Source organism: Drosophila hydei, unplaced genomic scaffold (assembly GCF_003285905.1).
Source record: "Drosophila hydei strain 15085-1641.00,03,60 unplaced genomic scaffold, DhydRS2 tig00000384-arrow-arrow-pilon, whole genome shotgun sequence".
Taxonomy (NCBI): domain Eukaryota; kingdom Metazoa; phylum Arthropoda; class Insecta; order Diptera; family Drosophilidae; genus Drosophila; species Drosophila hydei.
Window position 1 is genome coordinate 167,765 of NW_022045722.1, and position 23,919 is coordinate 191,683.

At 32.0% G+C, this 23,919-nt stretch overlaps 4 protein-coding genes across 6 annotated transcripts; 1 reads left to right on the forward strand and 3 right to left on the reverse strand.

Moving 5' to 3' along the window:
- Positions 1-1,808: 1,808 nt before the first annotated feature.
- LOC111596646 (proteasome subunit alpha type-1) lies at positions 1,809-2,901 on the reverse strand. Its single transcript, XM_023310943.2, has 3 exons — positions 2,832-2,901; positions 2,140-2,778; positions 1,809-2,082 (listed from the first exon to the last, which is right to left on the reverse strand). The coding sequence occupies exons 1-3, from the start codon at positions 2,832-2,834 to the stop codon at positions 1,870-1,872; spliced, it is 855 nt and encodes a 284-aa protein (XP_023166711.1). The 5' UTR covers positions 2,835-2,901; the 3' UTR covers positions 1,809-1,869.
- A 3,332-nt stretch (positions 2,902-6,233) lies between these two features.
- Positions 6,234-14,115, forward strand: LOC111596644 (cyclin-dependent kinase 5 activator 1). Of its 3 annotated transcripts, none has more exons than XM_023310941.1 (5): positions 6,234-6,372; positions 6,524-7,388; positions 7,445-7,582; positions 11,805-12,010; positions 13,806-14,115. In XM_023310941.1, exons 2-5 carry the CDS (start codon positions 6,543-6,545, stop codon positions 13,951-13,953), a joined length of 1,338 nt encoding a protein of 445 aa, XP_023166709.1. In that variant the 5' UTR covers positions 6,234-6,372; positions 6,524-6,542; the 3' UTR covers positions 13,954-14,115. The 3 variants fall into 3 exon arrangements, with proteins under 3 accessions (XP_023166709.1, XP_023166708.1, XP_023166710.1); XM_023310940.1 differs by having other exon boundaries at positions 6,538-7,388; positions 13,806-14,114; XM_023310942.1 differs by lacking the exons at positions 11,805-12,010; positions 13,806-14,115 and adding an exon at positions 10,913-11,023 and having other exon boundaries at positions 6,538-7,388.
- A 1,550-nt stretch (positions 14,116-15,665) lies between these two features.
- On the reverse strand, positions 15,666-17,439 carry LOC111596647. The gene is made up of 2 exons (XM_023310944.2): positions 17,066-17,439; positions 15,666-15,807 (listed from the first exon to the last, which is right to left on the reverse strand). The coding sequence occupies exons 1-2, from the start codon at positions 17,388-17,390 to the stop codon at positions 15,779-15,781; spliced, it is 354 nt and encodes a 117-aa protein (XP_023166712.1). The 5' UTR covers positions 17,391-17,439; the 3' UTR covers positions 15,666-15,778.
- Positions 17,440-18,682: 1,243 nt separating this feature from the next.
- LOC111596648 (probable dolichyl pyrophosphate Man9GlcNAc2 alpha-1,3-glucosyltransferase) lies at positions 18,683-22,394 on the reverse strand. Its single transcript, XM_023310946.2, has 5 exons — positions 22,365-22,394; positions 21,622-22,291; positions 19,879-20,076; positions 19,652-19,811; positions 18,683-19,582 (listed from the first exon to the last, which is right to left on the reverse strand). Exons 1-5 carry the CDS (start codon positions 22,366-22,368, stop codon positions 19,181-19,183), a joined length of 1,434 nt encoding a protein of 477 aa, XP_023166714.1. The 5' UTR covers positions 22,369-22,394; the 3' UTR covers positions 18,683-19,180.
- Between the last annotated feature and the right edge of the window lie 1,525 nt (positions 22,395-23,919).

Consider the following 23,919-nt stretch of genomic DNA (forward strand, 5'->3'; position numbering starts at 1 on the left):
AAACTTGTGCTGCGTAAATATTCAATTTCAATTATAGAGATTTTATAAAGAAACTCTATCTAGATGAAAAAATGTTACTAAACTGCTTGAATACATGCATGCGTATTCGTGTATGCATGTGTTTTTTCTAATGCATAAATACAATAAACGGAGAATACTTGGAATATTACCGCTCCGCCCGATTCAATCTATCATTAAGTAACAACATTGTAGATGTTTCATTGAATGAAAAATACAGAGCGGTGGTGTAGATGTATTTATTTCTGGAAGTAAACTAAATACATTAATGGATTTTATTTTTCCGCTCTAGCAAATTATTTCCCTGAAGTGATAAAGAAAAATGTTGTGGTAGACATTTGATACAACCAACATGGATAAAGTCCGCATTTTGCTACAAAAAAAATTATTCCCACCCAAACACGAACACTTGGAGTTGATTCCATCTCCGAGACAATTTGAGAACAACACAGCACGACATGTGCAAGAACAAGGGACAGGCAAATAAAAATTCAAACTAAAGTTGGAAGGTATTTAGAAGAAAAACAACAAGCAATTCACCTTTAACCCAAGCTGAACCCTCACTCAATCAAAGACATCTGAAACAGAAGCAAATGACATAGATGACGACCGCACAGAGCTCGACCAGGTTGAAAGAATTAAAAAATATTGTCTTAGTAAACAAATCGTTTTGTAAAATCAATTCATTGTTTTAATATCGTAAATAATATAAATACGACATTCCACTTATTATCAAGCATCACATCGTTTGACGGAATAATGAAACCGAATGAACATAAAACACTTATATACACTTATATATACAATAGTTTTACTAAAAGGGAGTATGGTCATCTAGGACAATTAAAATAGTTAAAATGGTACTACACTTATGCAAGCTACACACAGAATTTATACAATCTGGAAGTACACAGATTTCTGTTTGATCCTATGTTATGTTTCACAGATATTGTACAAGAAACGCCAAAGGATACGTCAGCTTTACCTTCAAATTATTATGGACGGCTTAAACGATGTAGCAGAGCCACATATAAAGACAACAGCATCAATGTTTTTAATCTTATCCCCGCAATCTATAACTATTTACCCATCACAGTAATAATTAAATGTAAATATTAAGAATGAAAGACTTTAAGTTCATCAAGTCAAAAATGGAAATTAGTGTATATTTATTCTCGATCAGGGCAAACCGAGTCGATTGAGTCCTGTCCGTCTGTCCGTATGTGTAAACGCATCGACCTCAGCATCTATAAGAGCTAGACTAGAACATTTTTTTGTGAGTCCATGTATAGCACGCGCCTTTCAAGTTCATTTCATATATTCGATAACTATTCCCATTTCATTGTAATTCAATTGAATAAAAACATTATCGAAATGCAATTAATAATTTATGTCTCGTACGTCTAAGTAGCTAGAGCCTCCAAATTTTGTATTTAGTTTTATGTATATTTTCTGCAATTTTGGTTTTTGTTGGATTTTGGATACCTGCTCCAAATTTTAAAATTTAAATTTAGTTGGAAATGGGGCCATTATGTGAAATCGATTGCATCTATGCCAATTATGAAGTAGCAGTGTTAGTAGAATTGATGCACGTTGAGTAAACAAACCTCGACTAGAGCTTTCTTACTTCAAGTTTCCAACTTTAAAAGCGGTTTAATGGTTTGAGTTGTGTACTGACCGATAGCTTGACATTGCTGAAAACCACTTTTTATACTCTTTCACTTCGTGAATGAATACAAAACTACTCATTAAATCATTGCTACTTGGACCTAGATTAAAGTTTCATTTCATATTTTACATTTGGGCACTGACACCTTTATTGATTCACCTACATTGCAATCTTTGAATATATTAATTCTCCTTTGTAGCAACAGCGACTTGTGGATCATGTAGAGTTGACGTCCCAGGTTGATCTCCAAATGATGAATTATCATCATCTTCCTGAGGTTTTGATGGCATACTAGTTGTACCTCGCTCTTTAGCCATATTTAGGTAGACTAAATTTTCTTGGTCGGTTAGGATTTTAAAAGGTTGATTTTTTCCAACAATTGCAATAGTAATATTCTATGGTGAAAATATATATAAATATGTTACTAACTTTAAAATTAAAATATACTTTACCAATTGGGATGCACCGTCATCCTTACTTAACTGTTCATCATTTGGTAATGAACTTCGAATGGCATGAATGCCATGACATATAATATCATCATTAGAACATGCATTAAAAGTTTTAAGATGACGTTCCAAATATGTCCTTGCACTTTGTGATCTAGATCCGATTGTCATAGCCTTACAATTGAAAAAATTGGCAGAAGGCTCTACTTTATAAATATGTGGACCCATTTCGTCGTATCCAGCGAGAAGTAAGCCAACCCCATATGGTCGACGATCATAACGCTGAGTAGTCGTTTGCATTTTGTTGCCCAAGTTGGTAATCAATCGAGAAACAGGATAAGCCGATCCATAAGAATGTTTATAACTCAAACACTCAGATCTGAGGTATTTACTTAGTACACGCGCGTCTGCAGTAATTCCCGCAATTGATATGCCCAAATGATCATCAATTGGAATCAATTTGCGCTGAGAAGCTGATAGCTCAGATGGTGGTTTGCACAAAGCCACCAAAACTGCATAATCACGATTTTTTAAACCTACAGTTGCAGTTCCAAGCTTAACAGCCGCTATAGCGTACTCAACCTGATGTAGGCGGCCTTGAGGACTCCATACTGTGACATCACTATCGTATTGATTTCGAAACTGAAATTCGACATTTAAAATCATATATTTATTATTGAGTCCACAAATCTTACCATTTTCTCTCGGGAGTTTCTCAATATAAATGTGGATCTGTTAAACGATGACAATCAAAATGTGCTAGTGGTGGAATATGTTGAAGTAAAAAATATATCGAATAGTGAATGCGAAAACAAATGCTCCCTTAGTCATCCCCATATTACTTATCATTAACTTTAGAATAGTGAATCGGAATTGATCTCAGTAGTACCATCCATAAGACCAATTAAAAAAACTAATATGCCAGAGAGACCAACATATCGCAACATTACCCACTTATAAACAAGATATTTTAAAATTAGCTAAATATAAAAATAAGGGGACAAAAAAAATTCAAAACCAATAAACATAATGCGAATCTTAACTTTTTTAATATTTTTTTTATATATAAAGAAAATCTGACCATATAATTTACAAACATATTTTTTTAAATCAATCAATATATTTTGTTTTTAAATTTTACATATATATTATAATAAAAGCAAAAAATATAATTAAAATTTTTTTACCTATTGATGCGCTCGTGAAACTCGGCGAAACTGCATGTTCCATTTCTTTGTATGTCAATGTTATGTTAATATTCTACATGACAAAAGAAAACACGTCTCCCCAACTTACAATGTAATGCCAATATTATAAGAGCTTAACAAGGTGCTCTATTATGTGGAGTAACAAATCAGTATATTCAGTTTGTCACGCATTCAAAACATAAAATGTTTGACTTTAGATGCAAGAATAATAGTCTTTTATTCAAATTAACGATTTTTTTAATGATAAGCTGTTTATTAATGTAATGTGTATTGCATTGTGTAAAACTATATAAAAAGAAAACAAAGCTAAAAATGAGTAACAAGTAATTTCTTGGACTCCGTTTTTTTTTTTAATTTGCCCTACTTATGTTCAATGGGGCACAGTTCGGTACTCTGGGGTGGTCAAATTTTTTTATTAAAGAATTAATTAATTAAAAATATTGTTAATTTGGACAAAAGGCTTCAATTTTTGCATCTAGGGACAAATATGTTTTTTTTTTTCGGTGTGTAATAAACTGTACATATACTAATTATCTATTTGTCATGTAGGACTATTTGGGCAAAGCATTTTCTGTATGAAACTTGTAATTCTTTGGTTACGTTTAGAATAATTTATCATACAATATTAAACTCAACATTAATAATTCGTAATAACAAAACTGTAAAATTTTGTGGCTTAGGCTTTAAAATGCAGGATATGCCACGCCCGAAATGGGCTTAATTTTTTCGGGCATCGATATATAACATCAACAATATGTCAAAAATCTATTTTTTAAACATCTAGATCTATAGGTTTAGAATAGATGTTTACTGTTTGTCACGTCCTCTATGGATGGTTTTTAAAATATAACAAAATTTTTACACAATATAACATAGTCAGATCCGATTTTAATTTAACTTAGGTCCTATGATTAATTAAAAGGTAGTTCAATTTATTATAAATACCTATATAGAGATCATCTACATTTTCCTCGAAACAAAAGAGTTTTTATTTGCTTTATGTCCCACTTCAATAAGTAATGCTTCAGCAACATTGCCCACTAAATAAAACCCTTTTGTATACTGGATAGCTTGTATACCAGTGGTCTCTGAATAGCAACATAGCGGAGTATTTTAGCTATTAAGCTATGCACTCTGCATCTAGTTAAGGACACAAGTATAATAAGTATAAAATGTATATACATTATTTATATGAATCTATAAAGCTTTTTCACTTCATACTACTTGAAAAATTTGTTTGCTATTGCTTACAAATTATGGTTATATTATAAATTACCCCCTTAGTTACCGACTTTTCTATTATAGTGATGGAATGATACGGATGGAAGGATATACTCAGCTTATCAACTTGATTACGAAGATATATATACTATGAAGTATATGCCCAAAGCCATAGACATACTGTCACATCTCAATCAACATTACGAAGACACATGCATGACGCTTTCCTTAAACGGAGAACTCTTACCCCATCCTCTTACTGGATGTCATAGATACAATTAAGACATACCGAAGAAAATATTTTGGTTACTCAAGCCCACCAACAAACTCTCACGTGAAACAACAACATTATTATATAAATAAGTAAGAAAGATATAGTAGGGGTGCCCTACGAGGAGATACCCTGATCACAGTCCTATCCACGTTTTTTTTATTTTCAATTGGCTGAATACGAAGATTCGAACCAATATTGGCTGCGCAACGCGCATTAACTCAAAAAAAAAAATTAACTTCAAAATTTGAATAATTTGGAAAAAAAAATTAAAATAATAATAAACAAGCAATCAGCAACACATGACTACAAACTGCACTTTTACCCTGACAAACTTGACAGAAGTCCTCGCCAGAGAAGACTACGCGAAATACCCAAGAATATTTAACCATCACATTTACCAAATTGATTCATTAATTTAATTTGAAGCCTACGTTGAAGTAATATACGAATCGTTCTACGCTTGTTTAAATTGACAGTTCCGGAGCCCCTACAGTGAATTGTATGGTTCCATCTTTTAGTATATTTCATCTACGCTTTTAAAACGATGTAAAAGTATCCATTATCGATAAATATCACTGAAAGGTGATGAGTTATCGTATAAAATGATAAATTCGTACTATTATGGTGTACAAGGCGATACATTGAAATATTCAAATTTCTACCTAATGTGGCTTGTAAGATCTCTGCATTCGCACGAATGGACGAAGAGACAGATAGACGGACTGAAGTAAATCAAAAAGAATATATATAAATACTTCTTCCTTCTGCCTATATTTTTTACAAATACATTATGCTCAAAATTCCCATTTTCAATGGGCACTACATATGCATACAATAGTTTAACTTTTAAATAAGTAACAGTAATTTGAAAAATGCAAAATACAAAATATAAAATACTAAAATGAAAATTAATATACGATGTAAAAAATGATAAAAATATAATAATATTTTAAAATGAGCCTTGCTTAAAATATTGAGTCTAAATTATAAAGGAAGCTAAACGCTGAATGATGTGTTGATAAATAAACTGGTATTTCTCTAAAATTAAAATAAACTGTTTTTGGATATGTGAGTGGTTGATAAAATATATATATATAAATATATTTATTTATATACATATACATATATCTATATACATATATTTATATATATATATATATATATATATATGTGCATATAAAATTAAATTTTTGGTAATTGCTAACAACCGTCCCAAAAATAGGGGTAAAATATTTTTCCGAGCATGCTCAGTAGCGATAACTATAGGGGTTGGTCGTATGTAATACGCGCATATAAATCGATTTAGGAAATATTTCAGAAGTTTTCTAGTTAAAAGTTTTTCTATAGACATGTAAAAATCTAATATGTTCTATATATCGAGTAACAGTAAAAAAAAAAAAAATAAAAATTAAAGTTGTAAAAAAATAATAATTAATTTCGCATAGCTTTTGAAATTAAAAGCCATTTAAGTTTGTATCATTTTTCACACAGAGGATAATCAATAGATTGAGTCTATTTTAACTGAAAATTCTGGTAAGACTTACTTTTTTAAAAGTTTTCAAAGAATTAATATAAAACATTGCTTGAATTTTTTATATACAGATTTAAGAAATATCAGTTATTAAATTGTATACAATTTCTCCAATTTTTTGACGGTAATTTGCTAACCGTTTTTATAAATAAGTACTTATATTTTAGCTATAATGGGCACCGTTTTAAGCTTCAATCCACGCGATAGACATCCAGTATATTCATCCCAGCCCAATTTTCCGTATAACCAATCCACGGATATTCAAAATCAGAAAACAATAGATAATTCTGCATCAATCGACTCTCAGTTAAATAATTTTTCGTACGAACAGTTAAATAACGCTAAAAATCGAGAAAATAGAAAAGCTCTTTCACATCAGTTATCAAGGAATGGCTCTGGACATCAAAATACTTGCGGAAGCTTACAATTTAATATGCACACACAGATAAATTCGCACAACTTTAACAACCTGACATATTCATCGAAAGATACAATTAACAATGACTTGGATGCTCATAACGAAAATTCAACTATTATATCAGAAAAGAGTTCAATTGAAAAAAGCTTAAAGAAACATTCACTCTTTATAAATGCCCTATCTTGGAAAAAATTATCTACATCTCATAATAAAAAAAAAGTTGAAAATAAAAATAAATGTGCAAATTTACCCTCTACATGCTTTAAGGCTCAGCTTTTAGAAGCATCGTATTCGTCTTCATCGGATAAAAATAAAAATATACAGCTCCACTGTAATCACATTGAAGAGCATCAGCATCAACATCATTGTAATCAAAGTCAGATCATTCAGGAGCTTCCATTTTTCACATCAACTAAAACGCAAAAGCTATCAACAGCGAAAGAACTGGGCAGAGTTAATAATACAAATTCTATAACAAATCACAATAAATTAATTCAAAAGCAACCTTTAGCTCTAACTCGGCCTCAGCAGTTGCAGATATCATCAATTCAAATTAAAAACACCAATCAGAATTTTATTCCACGTAAAACTGTTATTCAGGTAATTGATCAAAATAGTTTTATACAAATAATTTAAACATTGAGGTTCAATTTTAGGCATCGACTTCTGAACTTTTGAAATGTCTGGGTCTTTTTCTACATTTCCGGTGCCATAGATTAAACAATTTTGATCCTGGGGACGCTGTTATGTGGCTGAGAGCAGTCGATCGAAGTTTGTTACTGCAAGGCTGGCAGGTAAAAAATTTTATATTCACTTTTCACTTTAATTTGGAAATACTAATATTTATTAACCCTAAAAATATGCGTAGGCATGGTAAAACAATCTATAGCTCTGTGTATTTCATTATTGTGAAAGTTTATCCTATTTTCAGAAGCGCGTAAATAAGTAATACACAAACATTTAACAATTCCTTTGAACTGAAGAGTGTCACCTCTTATTTAAATTCGTATTTGATTGGAACATCATAATTACTCAATGATGTCCTTTTAACATAAAGAGACGCGACTGATGTGGCCGTCAATATCATGTTCACGCTTGAACATTTTAATAAACTTCATTGCAAGAATCTATTTCCGTTTGAGAGCGCTTTCTTCTCAAGTGTATTTCACGTTTTGCATAGGGAAATATCGTTGGAATGCCATCTTTGAACCAAGTTTTTCAACCTTCAGAGAATTTTATATTGTGTTGCCGAAGCTTTTCCAAGTAGTGTATATGTTCGATTTTCTTTAAAAAAGTGCTGATTTTACTGTCATTGGCAATGAAACAATGAATTGATTTTTCTGAGTATCATCAATCTAGTTTTTAATTTTAATCGTAATTATAAAAAGTGTAAATTTTATGGATTCGTGTAACAAAGATATTGCGCCTTTACTGTTTTTGTAACTTCAATAAAAGTCATCCATTCAAAATAGGAAATCCGGCTATAATAGTTTTGTTAACATGTATGAATGGTAAAAGAAGGCGTGGCAGATCCCATACGAATACAATGCGACTTCTTACCTACTTTGATCTGTTTCGGTCTGAAAATACGTAATCACAATTCCTTATGGCTCCCGTTTTACTCCTAATGGAATGGTCGACTTAAATAATTAATTTGATTAGCAAATGAGATCGACACATTTTTAAAGTTAGTATGATTTTTCTACTTTTGAAAGGGTTACCCTTGCATTTAGTGAGTTGAGTTGTGGTCGTAATAACGTTCGCATATATAGCCGCTCTATTGGCTCCATTGTTTCCAAATCTACCATTCATCATCGTGCAATTTCTAATATATTAAAGGAAGAGACTCGGTCGGCGATATAGCCATTGATGTCTCATCTAGTTGCTCGTCTTAGCCCAACTAATTAAAGATTTTAGCTATTAGATCCAATTTTTTTATTGTCCATTGTTTTTATACCCTGCTCCTATTGAAAATTGATACTATGGATCAGCATGACAAGTCGAGTGGTTGAGCCATTTCTGTCTGTCCGCTTGTCCGTATGTGTAAACGCATCTATAAAAGCTCAGCATCTATAAGAGCTCAGCATCTATAAGAACTAGACTTTTAATATTTTTTAGGTTAATGTATAGCACATGCATATAAAGTTTGTATTAAATAATCGATAACTATTCCCGTTTTACTGTGCCTCCAGAGTTCCATATATATATTTTTAAGTTTTAATTTTCATACTACATTTTTTTTTAAATTATAGATCCCGGCTCTAAGTTTCCCCAAATTCTTTAAATTTAAATTCAGCTGAAAATAATGACAATATTTAAAGAGCCTTGCATTTTTACTAAGCTGGATTGGAGTAATAATCGAATAGATATATGCTGAAAAGTTTTAGGTTTAATGCTAGGCAGCGAAGTGACGTTTTTTAATATATTTAGTTTTAATTTAATTATTTATTTTTAATTTAATGAAGTGGAGGTGTTGGTTTTTATTCGCTTTTTTTTTAATAATCGATGTTTTGTTGGTGAGGAAACTGTGTTTAATTTTGCAAAGGTAATGGCTGGGGATTTTTTAATTTTGGAGAGTAAGCCGTAGTGCCAGCCTCCGTTGTGTCACTTATTCAAATGCGATTGGGGAAAGTGGGAAGGTCAATTGATAGGAGAGCATCTAGTATTTTTTATAGTTATATTAAAACTATGAATTATTTTATTAATTATTATTATTATTAACACAAGATATTAGAAATTTCGAATATAATATATGTCTTTGATTAAATTTTCAGCATATAATTTTCATATTTGATTGGAAAATGCAAACGCCAAATGAAGTTAAGTTTTAAAAATTTTGGAAAATTTAGAGTTGGTACAACAATAATACAACAAAAATAAAAATTGTAGAAAATATACATACAACTAAATACAAAATTTAGAGGCTCTGCCTTTAAGCCGATATAATTTAATGACTGCATTTCGATTATGTTTTTAGTTGATAATTAATAAAACGGGAATAGTTATCGAAAATTTGAGTATGTAACGCTTATTCATACTGATCGACGAACTCACACATACGAACAGTCATGCAAACGAACAGTCAGGCAGACGGACGGGGCTCAATCGACTCGGCTTGTCGTCCTGATCAAGAATATAAACTTTGGTTTCCCATTTTCAATGGAATCAGGTTATAAAAAGTTTTAATAAAGTGGATATACAAGTAAGCCCGAACGTGACTGTCAAATAAAAAAAGGGGAATATTTCATGAAACCTAAACAAAAATATAAAATATAAAAAAATTGTTCAAGCATAAACATATTATTGACTATATAATGTTTCTATTAAAGCAAAATTGTAATTGTAAATAAATCCAACGGCAGGTGACTATAGTTTTGCAATGATAGTAAAATTTTTGAGTTTTACCTCTAATTCAGATTCTCAAGTTTTAGTTTTAAGTTTAAATAAAATAAAATTTGATCAATGATATATGCGAATTGCGTTTTAAGAAATAGGCAACATTTTTAAATCTGTATCAAAAAGAACAAACCCACAAAAGAAAGTTTATTAATTTAATCGGCAGAGGAATGCACAGTGATTTTTTTACCTAATTGTACAATTGTAAATAGGGGAACAAATTCTGCATGACCCGTTCACAAAACTCAGAGTATGGTCAGCGAAATCCTAGTTGAACCCCCAAAAAGTTTTTTGGTCGATCTGTAGAAAATCTTAACAGTAGAATTTTTTATCCGATTTGCCACGCTCTCAATATTCGTAGATATATATGGTATCCGCGCGTATATATATTCCAGATGTAAAGTATCTAGCTTGATGGCAGGGTGGATAGATTCATGTTAGTACGGACGGAATGCCAGACGGACAATGCACAAGACCTATTATATTATTTTATTGCGTGGCGAAAATGAAAGCAAATATATAAAAAAAACTAAAATTGTATAAATACTATATAACTCTAACAAAATTTGTAGGCTCCAGCTCTTAAGCTATACGAGATATAATTTAATAATTGCAATTTGATCATGTATTTAATCAATAACAAAGCAAACTTGATATGTGCGGATGTCCAAAAATTGGCATTCGACTAAAACGGTAATAGTTATCGATTATTTCAAACAAATTTACAGATTCTGAGATCAACGCGTTCATACATACGTGCAAACTCACACGCAGATGGAAAAAACAAATAAATAGATGGGCTGGACTATCTCAATGGAGCACTTCGTCGTGAACAAGAATATATGCTTTATGGGGTCTGCCACGTCATTGTTACATAGATTTTAACAAATAAATGCCATTGCGAAAATTCTTTTAGAAAAAAACTTGTTCAGCAATTAAATAATAAAGCTTGGAACAGTATTAAAGTTAAAAAAAAAACAATATTTAACAATTAAATTACTGCTGACCTCTATTGATCTACCAAAATTTATATATTTGATACATATATATTTTATATAAGCTTTTTTTCTGTTATATTTTACATACCGAATACAGATTCTATTCCGTTGCAAATATAAACCAAAATTTGAAAGATTTTTATTTTTACTAAATTGACAAGTACTTAAATAGAATATGTAGATCGGATGCTGAAATTTGCATTGAAATTCATTAAGTATCACAGAAGCGTACGCATTTTTCCTATACATGTGTTCATATTGTCAACCGATACTATTAAACGCGAAACTCATGTGACGAAGGCGGTTCTGTCTTCAACGCCAGGCGATGTTATTCGGTTTTCTTCAAACTTGAAGATAAACATAGTAAAGGTGATGCTATTGGTTCGAGTTCGAGTTCGCGTTCGAGTTTTATGCTATCTTTAAATAATCTGTTTTCAGTTTTAACAGTATTGTTAAACTTTACCCTTAACACCTTTTAATGAATTCGTATGCTAATGTATAATATAAGAGTATAATCATATATATGAAATTATTCAATAGTAATATGTTCTCTAGTATCACTATCACATATATATATATATTATAAAAAACTTAGCAAAATTTATTTATTTTTTTATTTAAGGACGTAGCATTCATCAATCCAGCAAATGTTGTATTTGTATACATGTTAGTACGCGAACTTGTTAACGGAGAAGAAACAAAGGAATCAGATCTTCAAGCATCTGTGCTTACCTGTTTGTATTTATCTTATTCATACATGGGTAATGAAATTAGCTATCCACTTAAACCATTTCTTGTTGAGGATTCGAAAGAACATTTTTGGGACAGGTAAGTACGTTAAAAAACATTTCCGTCTTTCTTACCGAACATATGTTAACAAGAAAGTATGTTGCATACTACTCATTCACGGTCTAAATTGCTAACTCCAACACAGTTTGGTAAATTTAAACAAAAAATTTTAGAAGTTCTCTCAGTGAAACTGTAGACATGCAGTTTTCCCCAATAAATCACGTCACCTTTAGGCGTGGGCATATAACCATGAAACACTTAATATGGTAATGTCAGAAAGTAAAAGCACTACAGACTTTAAGTTTGGAACATGTATTCCAACATAAAAAATAAATAGTGCAAGAGTCTGTGCCTATTGGGAGCTTGGGAAATCGTTTAAAACTATTTTATTGTTAGGATCCACAACAGATTGAATATAGATATACATATATATATATATATATATATTTTGAGCACAATTGCCAGCACCAAAAAAGATATACATGATATACGATGCAAACTCTTTCACATATTGACTATATTTTAAACGGAACTATCTATTAAAAAATTTGTGGAAAATTCTAGAAAATATACTACAATAAATATATATATACATAATACTACAATAAAAAAGCTCTACCAACGCAGCCACTGCACCTCTTGCAAGAAGAGTTGCACATTTCAAGTTAAGTAGCAGCCAATTATTCAGCACAATTCAATCGCAATTTCGATTCTTGGAATAGAAAAGAATACACGCATTTGAATGTATGTGTGCACACGCATAGGAAAAATGCGTGCGCGTGGCGCTGCTGACATGTGCTTTTGCAAATTGGCCAAAAGTTTTCTTTAATAACTTCTGTTTTACTTAATGGATTTTAAGGAAATTTTCAGCATATGATCTACATATCCTATTGGCTTGGTTGAGATGGAAACGCCTTCACATAATGGCCCTAGTTCCAACTAAACTTAAATTTGAAGAATTTGGGGGAATATGGAGCCGGTATCCCAAATCCAACAAAAATCAAAATTGCATAAAATATACATAAAACTAAATACAAAATTTGGCTCTAGCTCTTAAGACGTTCCAGATATAATTTATTTACTGCATTGCAATAATGTTTTTATTCGATAACAATTAAATACGAATAGTTATCGAATATTTGAAACAAACTTGACCTGCGCGTGCTATACACGGACCTACAAAAAAATTTCAAGTCTCTAGGCCTTATAGATGCTGAGATCCACGCGTTCACACATACGGACAGACGGACGGACAGACAGACGGACAGGGCTCAATTGACTTGGCTTGTCGTCCTGATCAAGAATATATATATTTTATGGGGTCTGCCACGCCTCCTTTTGCCTGTTACATACATTTGCACAAAACCATTATACCCTGATTTCCCATTTTCAATGGGATCAGGATATAAAAACGCAAAAGACGTTCATGTTTTAATTCGATACCAATAAAGCGTGAATAGTAATCGAATATTTGAAACAAATTTGGCATAAGCGTGATATGAACCAACATAGATAAATCAAGCTATTATAGGTTCTGAGAACGACGTTTATATGTGCGCACTCGAACAGGCAGACAGAAATGGCTAAAACTATTCAGCTTGTCCTGATCAAGAACATTTACACGTTATGTCCTGCGTGTTACTTACCATTTTTACAAAAGAATTGTACATTCATTTCCCCATTTCGATGGTTTTAAGCTATTGACACTAAAATTATGAAATTGCTATTTGTAAGTGATCCCTATATATACATTAGATTAGACAGTACAGTTTAGGCCCTAATATTATTTTATACTCTAAATCAATAACTTTAAAATCTGTTTGTATTATTTCAGATGTTTATTCATTGTAAACAGACTAAGTAATAAAATGTTGAAAATAAATGCAGAACCAGCATTCTTCACGGAAGTTTTCACTGAGCTGAAATCGTGCGGACAATTTCAACCCAATTCAATAAAAATTTCACCCTGCGGAGGAACCTGACGGAAACATGAGCAATACGTTGTAGTCCGACTTTCATTGTCTACTTGCCAGCAAACTTATCAAGATAAAATAGAAGGCATAGGCTGCGGTAAATAAATAAAACATTGATAGTACATTACAAAATTCTTTTGTCACCATCACACTTGTTCAAATAAAAATGTAATATCGCTTTCAAATACCTATGTTTAATCTTATCAAAATTTATATTCCTTCTAATTGATTTGAAAGGAGATGCCTAGGAATGGATTGCAGCTCCGTGAAAGACCATAACTTACAGTTAGTTATATTATACATATAATATAAACCTTGACGAAAAGATAATAAGCGGCTTATCTAACTAGCAATATCTTAACTTTGGACATTTCGGAAATAGTCATTACCGTTTACAATTTTAACACTGCTTTAGTTCATTTACGGTTATGCGCTTTTCTCAATCCCTCCACAACTTTAAGTAAATCAAAGTAATATATGTTGTATTTTTTTCCCTGATTCCATTAAAAACTGGAAATCAGAGTATAATGGTTGTGTTTAAATGTATGCAACAGGCAGAAGGAGCCGTAGGAGTATATATATTCTTGATCCGTCTGTCTATATACCTGTATGTGTGAACGCATCGATCTCAGCATCTATAAGAAATTAGTTGTATGCCCGTGTATAGCAGGTGCATACTAAATTTGTTTCAAATAATCAATAACTGTTCTCGTTTTATTGTTACTAATTAAAAACATGATCGAAATGCAAATGCTCCAAATTTACCAAACTGCTTTAAATTTAAGTTCAGTTAGAAATACGGCCAATAATTAGAGAAGCTTACATTTAAACTAATTCAATTGAATATGAAGGTATTAAACGAAACGTTTGGGCAATTTGCAGAAGCATATGTCAAGCAGCGCCAAGCGTACGCATTTTTGTCCTTTTCATTCAGATTCGTGTATTCTTTTGTATTCTAAGAATGGAAATTGCGTCAAATTGAATTTTTTTTTGTAAATTTGAAGTGGCGTTTTTTTTTTTTTTTTTTTTTATTGCTTGAATCAGGGTTCTGGAATCAGGGTATCTGCTACTCGAGCACCTCAACTAGAGATTTCTTACTTGTCTTTTTATACCTTGATGCGTGCGTCCACATGAATTGGCGGTGTTTGGCACGTGCTTGTGTGATTTCGCCAAAGGTTTTGCTTAATATGTTACTCAACAATAAAATTTTCAGTATGTAATATACATGTATATAATATACATGTATGTAATATACATGTCCATGAAACTGAGGAATAAATGTCAATGACGAATGAATTATTATTTTTTTGAAGTAATATTCCTTCTGTATGTTTGGAATACCTTTAGAAAATATAATTTGTCTTTTAGATGAATTAATTGGTTTTTCTGTAACGAATATTAAGTTATTAAGTTAATATTATTCCATCTTTAGTTATGGTCTGAGCTAAAAATGTAATTTTTGCCTTAGAAATTAGCATTTGTCTAGTTGGTGTTTGAGATTCGCTTCTGAAAGCAACGTTCATGCAACGTTGGAAGGATGCATGTGCGTTTTTTGGACCAAATGGCATTCGAAGGTATTCGTAGTGGCCAGATTTAGCAGAGAAAGCTGTTTTTTGAATTGAAACTGGGTGCATTTCAAGTTGGTAGAACCCTTTTGCTAGGTTCCTAAAATTTCGTCCATGTTTGTATGGTTTTGAATATATAGGAGAATTGTGGGTCATTATGTTTGTTTATTGATGTGTTTTTCATTATTACTGAAACTGAGTTGATTGCCTTCTCGGAATTGGATATGCTGATATTGGTTTAGTTACCTATTCAATTTGCTTTTTTCTTCTTAATTTAACTGTTCCAGACGGTAAAGACCTGAAATTGTTTTTCAGAATATTTTGTTACTGGATTATTTAAATGATTCTTTTTTCGGAATTAGGTTAGGTTAAATAATAGTTTTGATTTCAGAGAGTTACAATTTGGGATTTATAGCCTTCTTCTGCCTATCAAAATATCGTAATCTAACGAAAATGGATGTAGAAGAAATTCATTATCACCCTTGAACAAATTATTAAAGGGGACACACATTTTTTTTTGTAACGGATAGAGATCCGTTGCTAGTTTGGATGAAACAATCACTGTTGAGAACTGGTAGATTAAAGATATTGGCTGTCATCACATTGACACTAGATTCTGTGTCTATTAGGTATTTTATGCTTTTGCCTTTATGTGTTATTTGTATATATTGCAGTTTTCCGAGGCTGATAACTGAATTTTCGGCATGCTCAATTTCTAGTTTATTTGCCTCTTAAGTTTCATACTTGGCTACTGGGACTTGTGGGTGCGCATAGTCTGGGCTTTGGGGAAAAATTTGATCGTGGTGATATTGGGAAAAATGTTGGGGATATGAGGCTGTTTGATCATAGTAATGCTTTAACTATTTATGATAATTAAATTCTTCTTGGTGTCTAGCTTCATCTATACTCATCTTACTCTGTCCGGTCTCTGCTCTAAATCGTTTTGTTTGCTAAACCAGGATTGGTATTAAAGGATGGCTGTTGTGGAGTCCCATTTTGATTTTTTCCGAACCGAGTACTGTGAAATTGGTTTTGTCGAAAGTTTGTCCTTGGTGTCAATTGTACTGATTTAATTGGATTGGGTATGGGTTGTATTTGTTGAGGTGAATAGGTGTTACGTTGAGAATTATGATTAGTATCATTAATGAAGGATATGGTTGTTGATAATTGAAATGATAATTTTGGGGCATGATATGGTTGTTGGTGATTAAAATTATGATTTTAGTATGGGGCATAAGTTTTGTTTGGTCGAAGGAGTGTTGGAAAATTTTGAATATTAGAATTGGCCAGTATATCAAGGCTTGAATGACTTTACTTGTTTTACTCTATTAGGAATTGAATTATGAATAGGATCATCGTACAATTTTTTTTCTTGTCACAAATTTATTAATGAACGTTAGTATGGTATTTCATAATTTATTACTCTGATACAAATATTAGTGGGTAATTTCTGAACAATGCTGCTTTTAACGAATCGAGTATTCAGTGTTTTTTTATCAATATAATTTCTATATATATTATTTCTAGTTCTAGCTTACTCATTAAGGTCTACCTACGGTGTTCTGCTCCAGAAAATCTCGCACATTTCCTTCGAATGGTGTGTTCTTGAATTCCTCCAGTAAGACGTGGTTCTTGGTTTGCGTTTTGTAGTTTATAATCAATTGTTTTTGAAGATCCGTCCAGGTTGTTAGGTTGTTGACAGCATAACTTCACTGCTGATGCAGCTTTCCACGAGTCCGATGAGTATTGACTTTTGTCTTTCATCATTGGTGGTGTATAAGGAGAGTATGTGCTCAATGCATTTAACGAACTTCTCAACGTTTTTAATTGATTAATCACTTGTGTCATTTTGACATCGGAAAGGGCGGTGTTTCCTTCCATATTTTTTTTCTTAAGTTTGTATACTGTAATTTTGTTTAATGTTGTTTGTTTTTATTTTGTTTAATAATTTCTATTACTTATACATATATATATACATATCCAAATGTTTCTGGAATTATATTCTCTTTGAATTCTACAGTATCTTCTTGAATTATTTATGTGGTTTTTAACAATTCGCAACTTTGGCAATACGCGATTTGTTGGTATACACGTAACCGTCGAGGATTTGTTTAAAACTTGACGCGATATTGACTTGCCTTTGCGTTGGTTGTTTGGCGTTTACGAGTCGAACTAATGATTGCAAAGACGAAGTCAAGGTTTTGCTGTATGACAACTTACTTTATTGAATAGCAGCCTAAGACTAAAGATTATTTCATTGGAGGCCCATATTTCATATGCTATTGAAATTACGCAGCAGAGACAATCAGACGCGTCCTTCTCAGAACCCTTGCTTGTTACATTGTTGTTATGCAGCGGCGATATGCAACATTTTGTCAAGCCGGCACCATGATTTGGGTATTTTGAATCTGATTAATTTTAGATGTTCGTAAAACTCAGAAAATCCAGAATGAACTAGTTTCGACTATTTGTAGTTTCGCTATTTGCCGACAATTACCGGTGTTGGTTGACTTGATGTGCGTTGCGTAGGTAATGTTGGTTGGATTTTGGTGTCGCAATGTCGGTTTTTGTTTGTTTAACACTCTATACAAACTTTGGAGAATATTTAAAGACGCAGAATAGGACTGGGATCAAGGTAGCTCCTAGTCTGGCACCCCTAATAGAGTTTCTTTTTATTTAACTTAAGATACAAATTAAAATAAAAGATCTTGGATTTTTATTTCACATGTGACTGGCTTCAATACAGTTTTCTTAGGGTTTGCATTGCAGACTGCTGATTCGGCAGTTTCTGGCTATTGTAGCGGTTCTTGGCCGCAGCGAGAATCGTGATACAATTTTGTTGTTAACTTACATACTAGTAGCGTAGTCAGTCAGTTTGCTGAATACTACGTTGTTTTTGGGGAACACCCGTTATCTTGATTCTTTGAAATACAGACGACATTTGCACACTCACGTTGCCACACACAACGAAGAGTTTGTCTAATCTAAAAGAGAAATGTGCTCCTGTGCTGATAATAAGGAAATTTAAAATTGAAGATTTGCAATGATGTTAATAATTGCTATGTAGTATTGCTAACATACAAGATCTAGGTAACAAATTTTCGGCAATATCTTTACAGTTTAGCATAAAAATCTGTCATGCTTTTTTAATACACTTTGGTTTTGTTCAGTTTTGTATTGATTTTTATTCTTTTGAGTTACGGTTAAATCTTAATTATATATTGCTGAGTTTGTAAGGTTCACCGTTAATCTGTCTAGTTTTGAATTCTAAACATGTGGTGTTGTCTAGGCGTTATCGCTAACTAGCCGGCGTGGAGCAGGAAAATTTTATAGCTAGCTCTTAATGTGTATCTTTATCTGTCTGACATTCCGACTTTCGATTGGGTCGTCCAAGCACATCGTGGTTGATACACTGTTTATCTGGTTGCTTGATAATAGGACAATCTTGCCGGGGACAATCCATCCAAGTTCGGTCTTTTACCTAATCGTATATTAACGTTCATAACTCAATTTTATTTAGCCTTATCACAAAAAATATATATTTTAGGTTAAATACAAGCTTCTTAAGGGGCAATAAAAAATCCATTTTAATTTTTTCCGTGTTTATACTTTCCATCATTCAAGGTAAAAATCTACAATATTTTAGACATCAAGTTTATTATTAATGGTTTTTATGTAAACTGTTTAGTATAACCCCAAATTAAGAACATCGATATGTGAGCACAACTTATGATACAAATTATCAATGGCCAAATGTCTGGAAACCTAGACGGTGGTTCTATTGATATAAACGCTAAGAAAATAGCAATCATTAAAATTTCTGAAATTTGTGTGATTGATATTTTAAGTTTTCGATGGCATATCTCATTTTCATTACTTTTAAAATATCTACTTTTAAAAGTTAAATTAAAAATAATCATTAAACCCACAGTTGGAACCAACAAATTATCTCTTTTGAAAAGCGGTATCATACTAAAGACCGATAATTTAAGAAACCACAGCATTTCTTTTGGCCACCAGTAAAATAAGCAAATCGACGGCAAGGTGAGTAGTAAAATTGTCTTTTCATGAACCTGAAAAAAAAAGATTTAATGCCTTCTTTCGAAAACGATACATAACATATACATATTTTTTATACATACTTGAAATGAAAACAAGAAAAATGAAGCAGCCGTATTAAATAAACTTAATATAAATATGTATTTGCTTCGGCGGAAAAATAGATGTACATTAATGGGCAGAGCTGTTAATAAAGTAGTTCCAAAACAAATTAAGGCCATTTTGTGATCAGAAAAATGTTTTCTAAAAAAAAATTTATAAAATGTAACATTTTCAGATCTCCAGTTATAGTGCAAATATAAGACTTTACTTTAATTTATAAACGACATTAATACTGCACCAAAAATTAGCAACTTTGTCTTCAAATACACCACGTTTAACTGGAAAAAGGCGAAGCAATACATCTGAAGTTGCGTCAATTGAACTTGACCAAGGATACCATAAAATCGCGAAAGTTGATAGCACAATGGTAGCTATTATTGAAAGCTCTTTAACGGCCGACTTTGCACTGAAAAGATGATAAAATTAAATACAAGTAAAACGTAATAATTTATTAAATAAACATGTCCGATTTTAAAAGTCAAAATTAATCTCATAAAAACTTAAGATGGAGAATGCTATGAAGATGTTCTTCGAAATATACCGCATCTTGGCTACCACCAAGGACGCAACTACGGTTCTAAAAATGAAGCCTGCAGCGACAGTACAGATCCACGGTCACGAATCACTCACTGCTGAGTCGAGTCGAGTTCGCAAAGGCAAAAGTATAAAAGTTACTGCGCAGATGCTATTGATGCTTTGGTGTAAGCCAACAACAGACTAATGGTTACGGATGACAGGTCACAAAATGAAAGACTAAAAGCCTTAAAGTTATGAAGATCCACCAGGGTAGTGAAGCTCCACCGCAACGCCTAATGAGGGCTAACTCCTGGTCTATGGATTATTAAACAAGACAGCTATAGTCAGGGTGCCCGACAAAGAGATACCGTAATCTCAGTCCTATCTGTTTTTTTAAATTTTCAAACAAGCAAATAATAGTTAGATTCAAACCAACATTGTCTACTTGAGGAGTCTGCCACGAAGTCTTCTGCCTATTACATACAATTGCACAACTGAAAATTAGACAACTAATTTCTTCTAGTCATATTCCCAAATAATGAGAAAATGTTAATATGGACAAAAAAAATATAAGGGGTCTCAAAACTTGCATCATCAAGGTAATCTACCCCTCTGTAGCTTGCAGCTTGGTAAATTTTAATATATAATTTAGCTAATTTATTAAAAAACAAGTAAGAAAGGTCTAGTCGGGGTGCCAGACTAGGAGATACTCTGATCCCAGTCCTATCTGCTTTTTTAATATTTTCCGTAGTTTGTATCGAGCAATCAAAAAAAATAATAATAAAAATAAATAAAAACCGACATTACGACACCAAGATTCGAACTCTAATTGTTTACGCAACGCGTAACATAAGTAGCAACTAATTGATCGCAATTTATATTCTATATTATAAAATATACATAAAACTAAATACAAAGTTTGGAGGCTCTAGCTGTTAAGACATCCGAGATATAATTTATTACCTGAATTTCAAACATGTTTTATTCGATAATAATTAACTTGACCTGCGCGTGCTATACATGGACCTAAAAAAATTCAAGATGCTGAGATCGACGCGTTCACACATACGGACAAAGCTCAATCGACTCGGCTTATCGTCCTGGTCAAGAATATATATACTTTATGGTGTATGCCTCGCCTCCTTCTACCTGTTACATACATTTGCACAAAACCATTATAATCTGATTTCCCATTTTCAATGGGATCAGGGTATAAAAATATACAGCACAAACTTTAATAAAACCATTCATGGCTTTCTTTATGTACTGGTGATAATATACTAGATATATAGAATATGATAATATAAGTTATTGTGTTGTAGCTAAAAAATTAAGATAAAAAGCTCTTTAAAAATTTACAAAAATAAATAGGTAATTTAAATAAATAATAATTCAAAATTCTTAATACAATTTTACCAATACCAATTTTACCTACCTTTTTTGTGATAAAGATGTACTCAAAAGGTAAGCAAAGAACGGTAAGGCATGGTATAATTCCATTTGTTTATAATTTAAAGCCAACGTAAAGGCGAAAGCGGCGACATAAATCATATCACACAGTAATCCAGCGACAGCTAGAACTGCTAGTCCAAGGGAAATGTTGTTGTACTGAAAGTGTCCATTGTCAATGAGAGCTTGACCTGGGTAAATTGCAAAAAGTAATTGCAATTGTAGCTTCAAGTTTTTCTTATAGATGCGATCCATGCTAACAGACAAAGCCAATATCGCAGGAATGAAAACTAAGGCGTCCGCTACTAAAACTGTAAAGCGCATGTAACTCTTGTGATCCTTCGATTCAAACCCTCTACTCTTGTTTAACTCAACATATCTGGGGTTAAGTCTTTCAGCTGCACGACCAAGTAAATAACTGTGATATGCTGTAAGTGGTGGATAATCTAAACCCCAATACTGCAAGTCATTATGTGTACTATTAGTATACCATTGCTTTACTTCTAAATTAACTGTTATTTCTTGCCAATGTCGCTGAGCTTCATAATCACCAAACATAGGCGGTTTGTTAAATCCAGAATAAGAATTCATTGAAATAATAGACCTTAATGATATCGCAACAAAAAGAGTGGCTATCAATTCCGAAGACATATTTGCTAAAAACAAAAATGTTATTTATTTTCAATACATACATAAGAATATGTTTGTATAGGTATATTTTAAACTTACACATATCATATGCAGAAACAAAAACTTTTGAACGTAAGTACTATGAATTATAATTATGAGTACTCCATACTTTAATTGTATTTAAAACTCGAAAAATGAAAGTAGAAACATTCTCCTAAAACTATCTTCTGGCTATCGTTTGATTCAGTTATCGTATTCATATGGAACCAGTGTTGCCATATCAACTAGCCAATAAGCTAGAAAAAGCTAAACAACAATTTCCATATTAAAAAATTTTTGAAATAAATTATTAATCAAGTTATGTTATAAAACTGTCCAAATTAATATACGTTGATTTCCTTCTGTAATATAGAAGTGTTTTGTATGCATTTTAGGACAACTTCCAGATACTCTATAATTACGGCAACATATATTTTTCATGCTTAATATACAATACAATTACCGTACGCACAAGGTGGAATTTAAACGGCGGACTAAACGATTATCATTTGACTTCCGTTTGGTTTGACAATTGAACGATATAATACGCAGACCAAATAACGCTAATTGCATCAATTTCAATTTCTAGACGATTCTACATAGTTACTAACTTCGGCCCGAAAACACATTGCATCTATCAATTGATACTTTTTTAATTGTTGATATTGACATTTCAGTGTTCACTGTATGGTTGCTTGATATTGTAAATTATTTTTGACATTTTACTTAAGAAATTGTATGCAAACATTAAATATTTCGTGTTTGATAGATTTAGCAAGTACAATATTTAAAAATATACAAATCTATTTAATGATTAAAAAATTTTTCCTCGTTTTGTGATTGTAAAATTCCTACGAACGGATGTTTGAAACAACCGCATGCCTTTGAATATTTGGATAATATTACAGCAGAAAACAAATGTTTTGTCGATCCAATTTTGCTTTGATTAGCTTAATAACTGGTGAAGTGCAAAAGCTTTGTGTTCAGATGGTACCGATTGCACAAAAATATGTACGTAAATATTTTAAAAACTGAAATCGTGTTATTTTGCAGCTTATTTATTTTTCTTGTCGATTCAATTGTGCTTTGATTACATTGATAGCTGGTGTATAAAGTAAAAGCATTGTAGTCAGACGATACCGATTGCAAAAATATTAATTTACGGTTTAAACACAGCACACTCCAAATCTTTAGAAGTAATTTTTGGACATTACTTAGGTGTCTAACTTCAAAAGCAGAATAGCCCTCAAGTCGAATTATCATTAGTGATAGCGGAGAGCTTGCGCCGATAGTAAGGTCGAACGGAAATTACTATCTATTTATGCAATGGTTCCTTGTTAAGTTATTATGTTAAGGTTTGTCGAATAGTATTTACAGATTTGCTACTTCCCTAGTGGACGGTTCAGGAAAATCTTAAGAATTCTATTAGATGAGGATATGTTCCAAATTTGAAGTCTTTAGCTTCAATACCGGCAAAATGGTGTACGTTCATACGAACAGATGGCCAGACGCAGCGACTATGTTTAGCTTTACTATGAGAACTTAATCGTCGAATAACTTTTCTTTTTTGGAAAATTTTGATATCATTATCATTTGCATGTTTTTTTCCAATTTT

Coding starts and splice junctions, on each gene's coding strand:
- LOC111596646 (XM_023310943.2), bottom strand. Junction 2,083..2,139: donor ATGACGGTGCATCCCAATTG/GTAAAGTATATT, acceptor TTTTCACCATAG/AATATTACTATTGCAATTGT.
- LOC111596644 (XM_023310941.1), top strand. CDS start 6,543: ATGGGCACCGTTTTAAGCTTCAATCCACGCGATAGACATCCAGTATAT. Junction 7,389..7,444: donor CACGTAAAACTGTTATTCAG/GTAATTGATCAA, acceptor GTTCAATTTTAG/GCATCGACTTCTGAACTTTT. Junction 7,583..11,804: donor TGTTACTGCAAGGCTGGCAG/GTAAAAAATTTT, acceptor TTTTTATTTAAG/GACGTAGCATTCATCAATCC.
- LOC111596648 (XM_023310946.2), bottom strand. Junction 20,077..21,621: donor ACATCTTTATCACAAAAAAG/GTAGGTAAAATT, acceptor TCATCTTTTCAG/TGCAAAGTCGGCCGTTAAAG. Junction 19,812..19,878: donor AATGTCGTTTATAAATTAAA/GTAAAGTCTTAT, acceptor ATTTTTTTTTAG/AAAACATTTTTCTGATCACA.
- LOC111596647 (XM_023310944.2), bottom strand. CDS start 17,390: ATGGAAGGAAACACCGCCCTTTCCGATGTCAAAATGACACAAGTGATT. Junction 15,808..17,065: donor ATTTTCTGGAGCAGAACACC/GTAGGTAGACCT, acceptor AAACAATTTCAG/GTCTTTACCGTCTGGAACAG.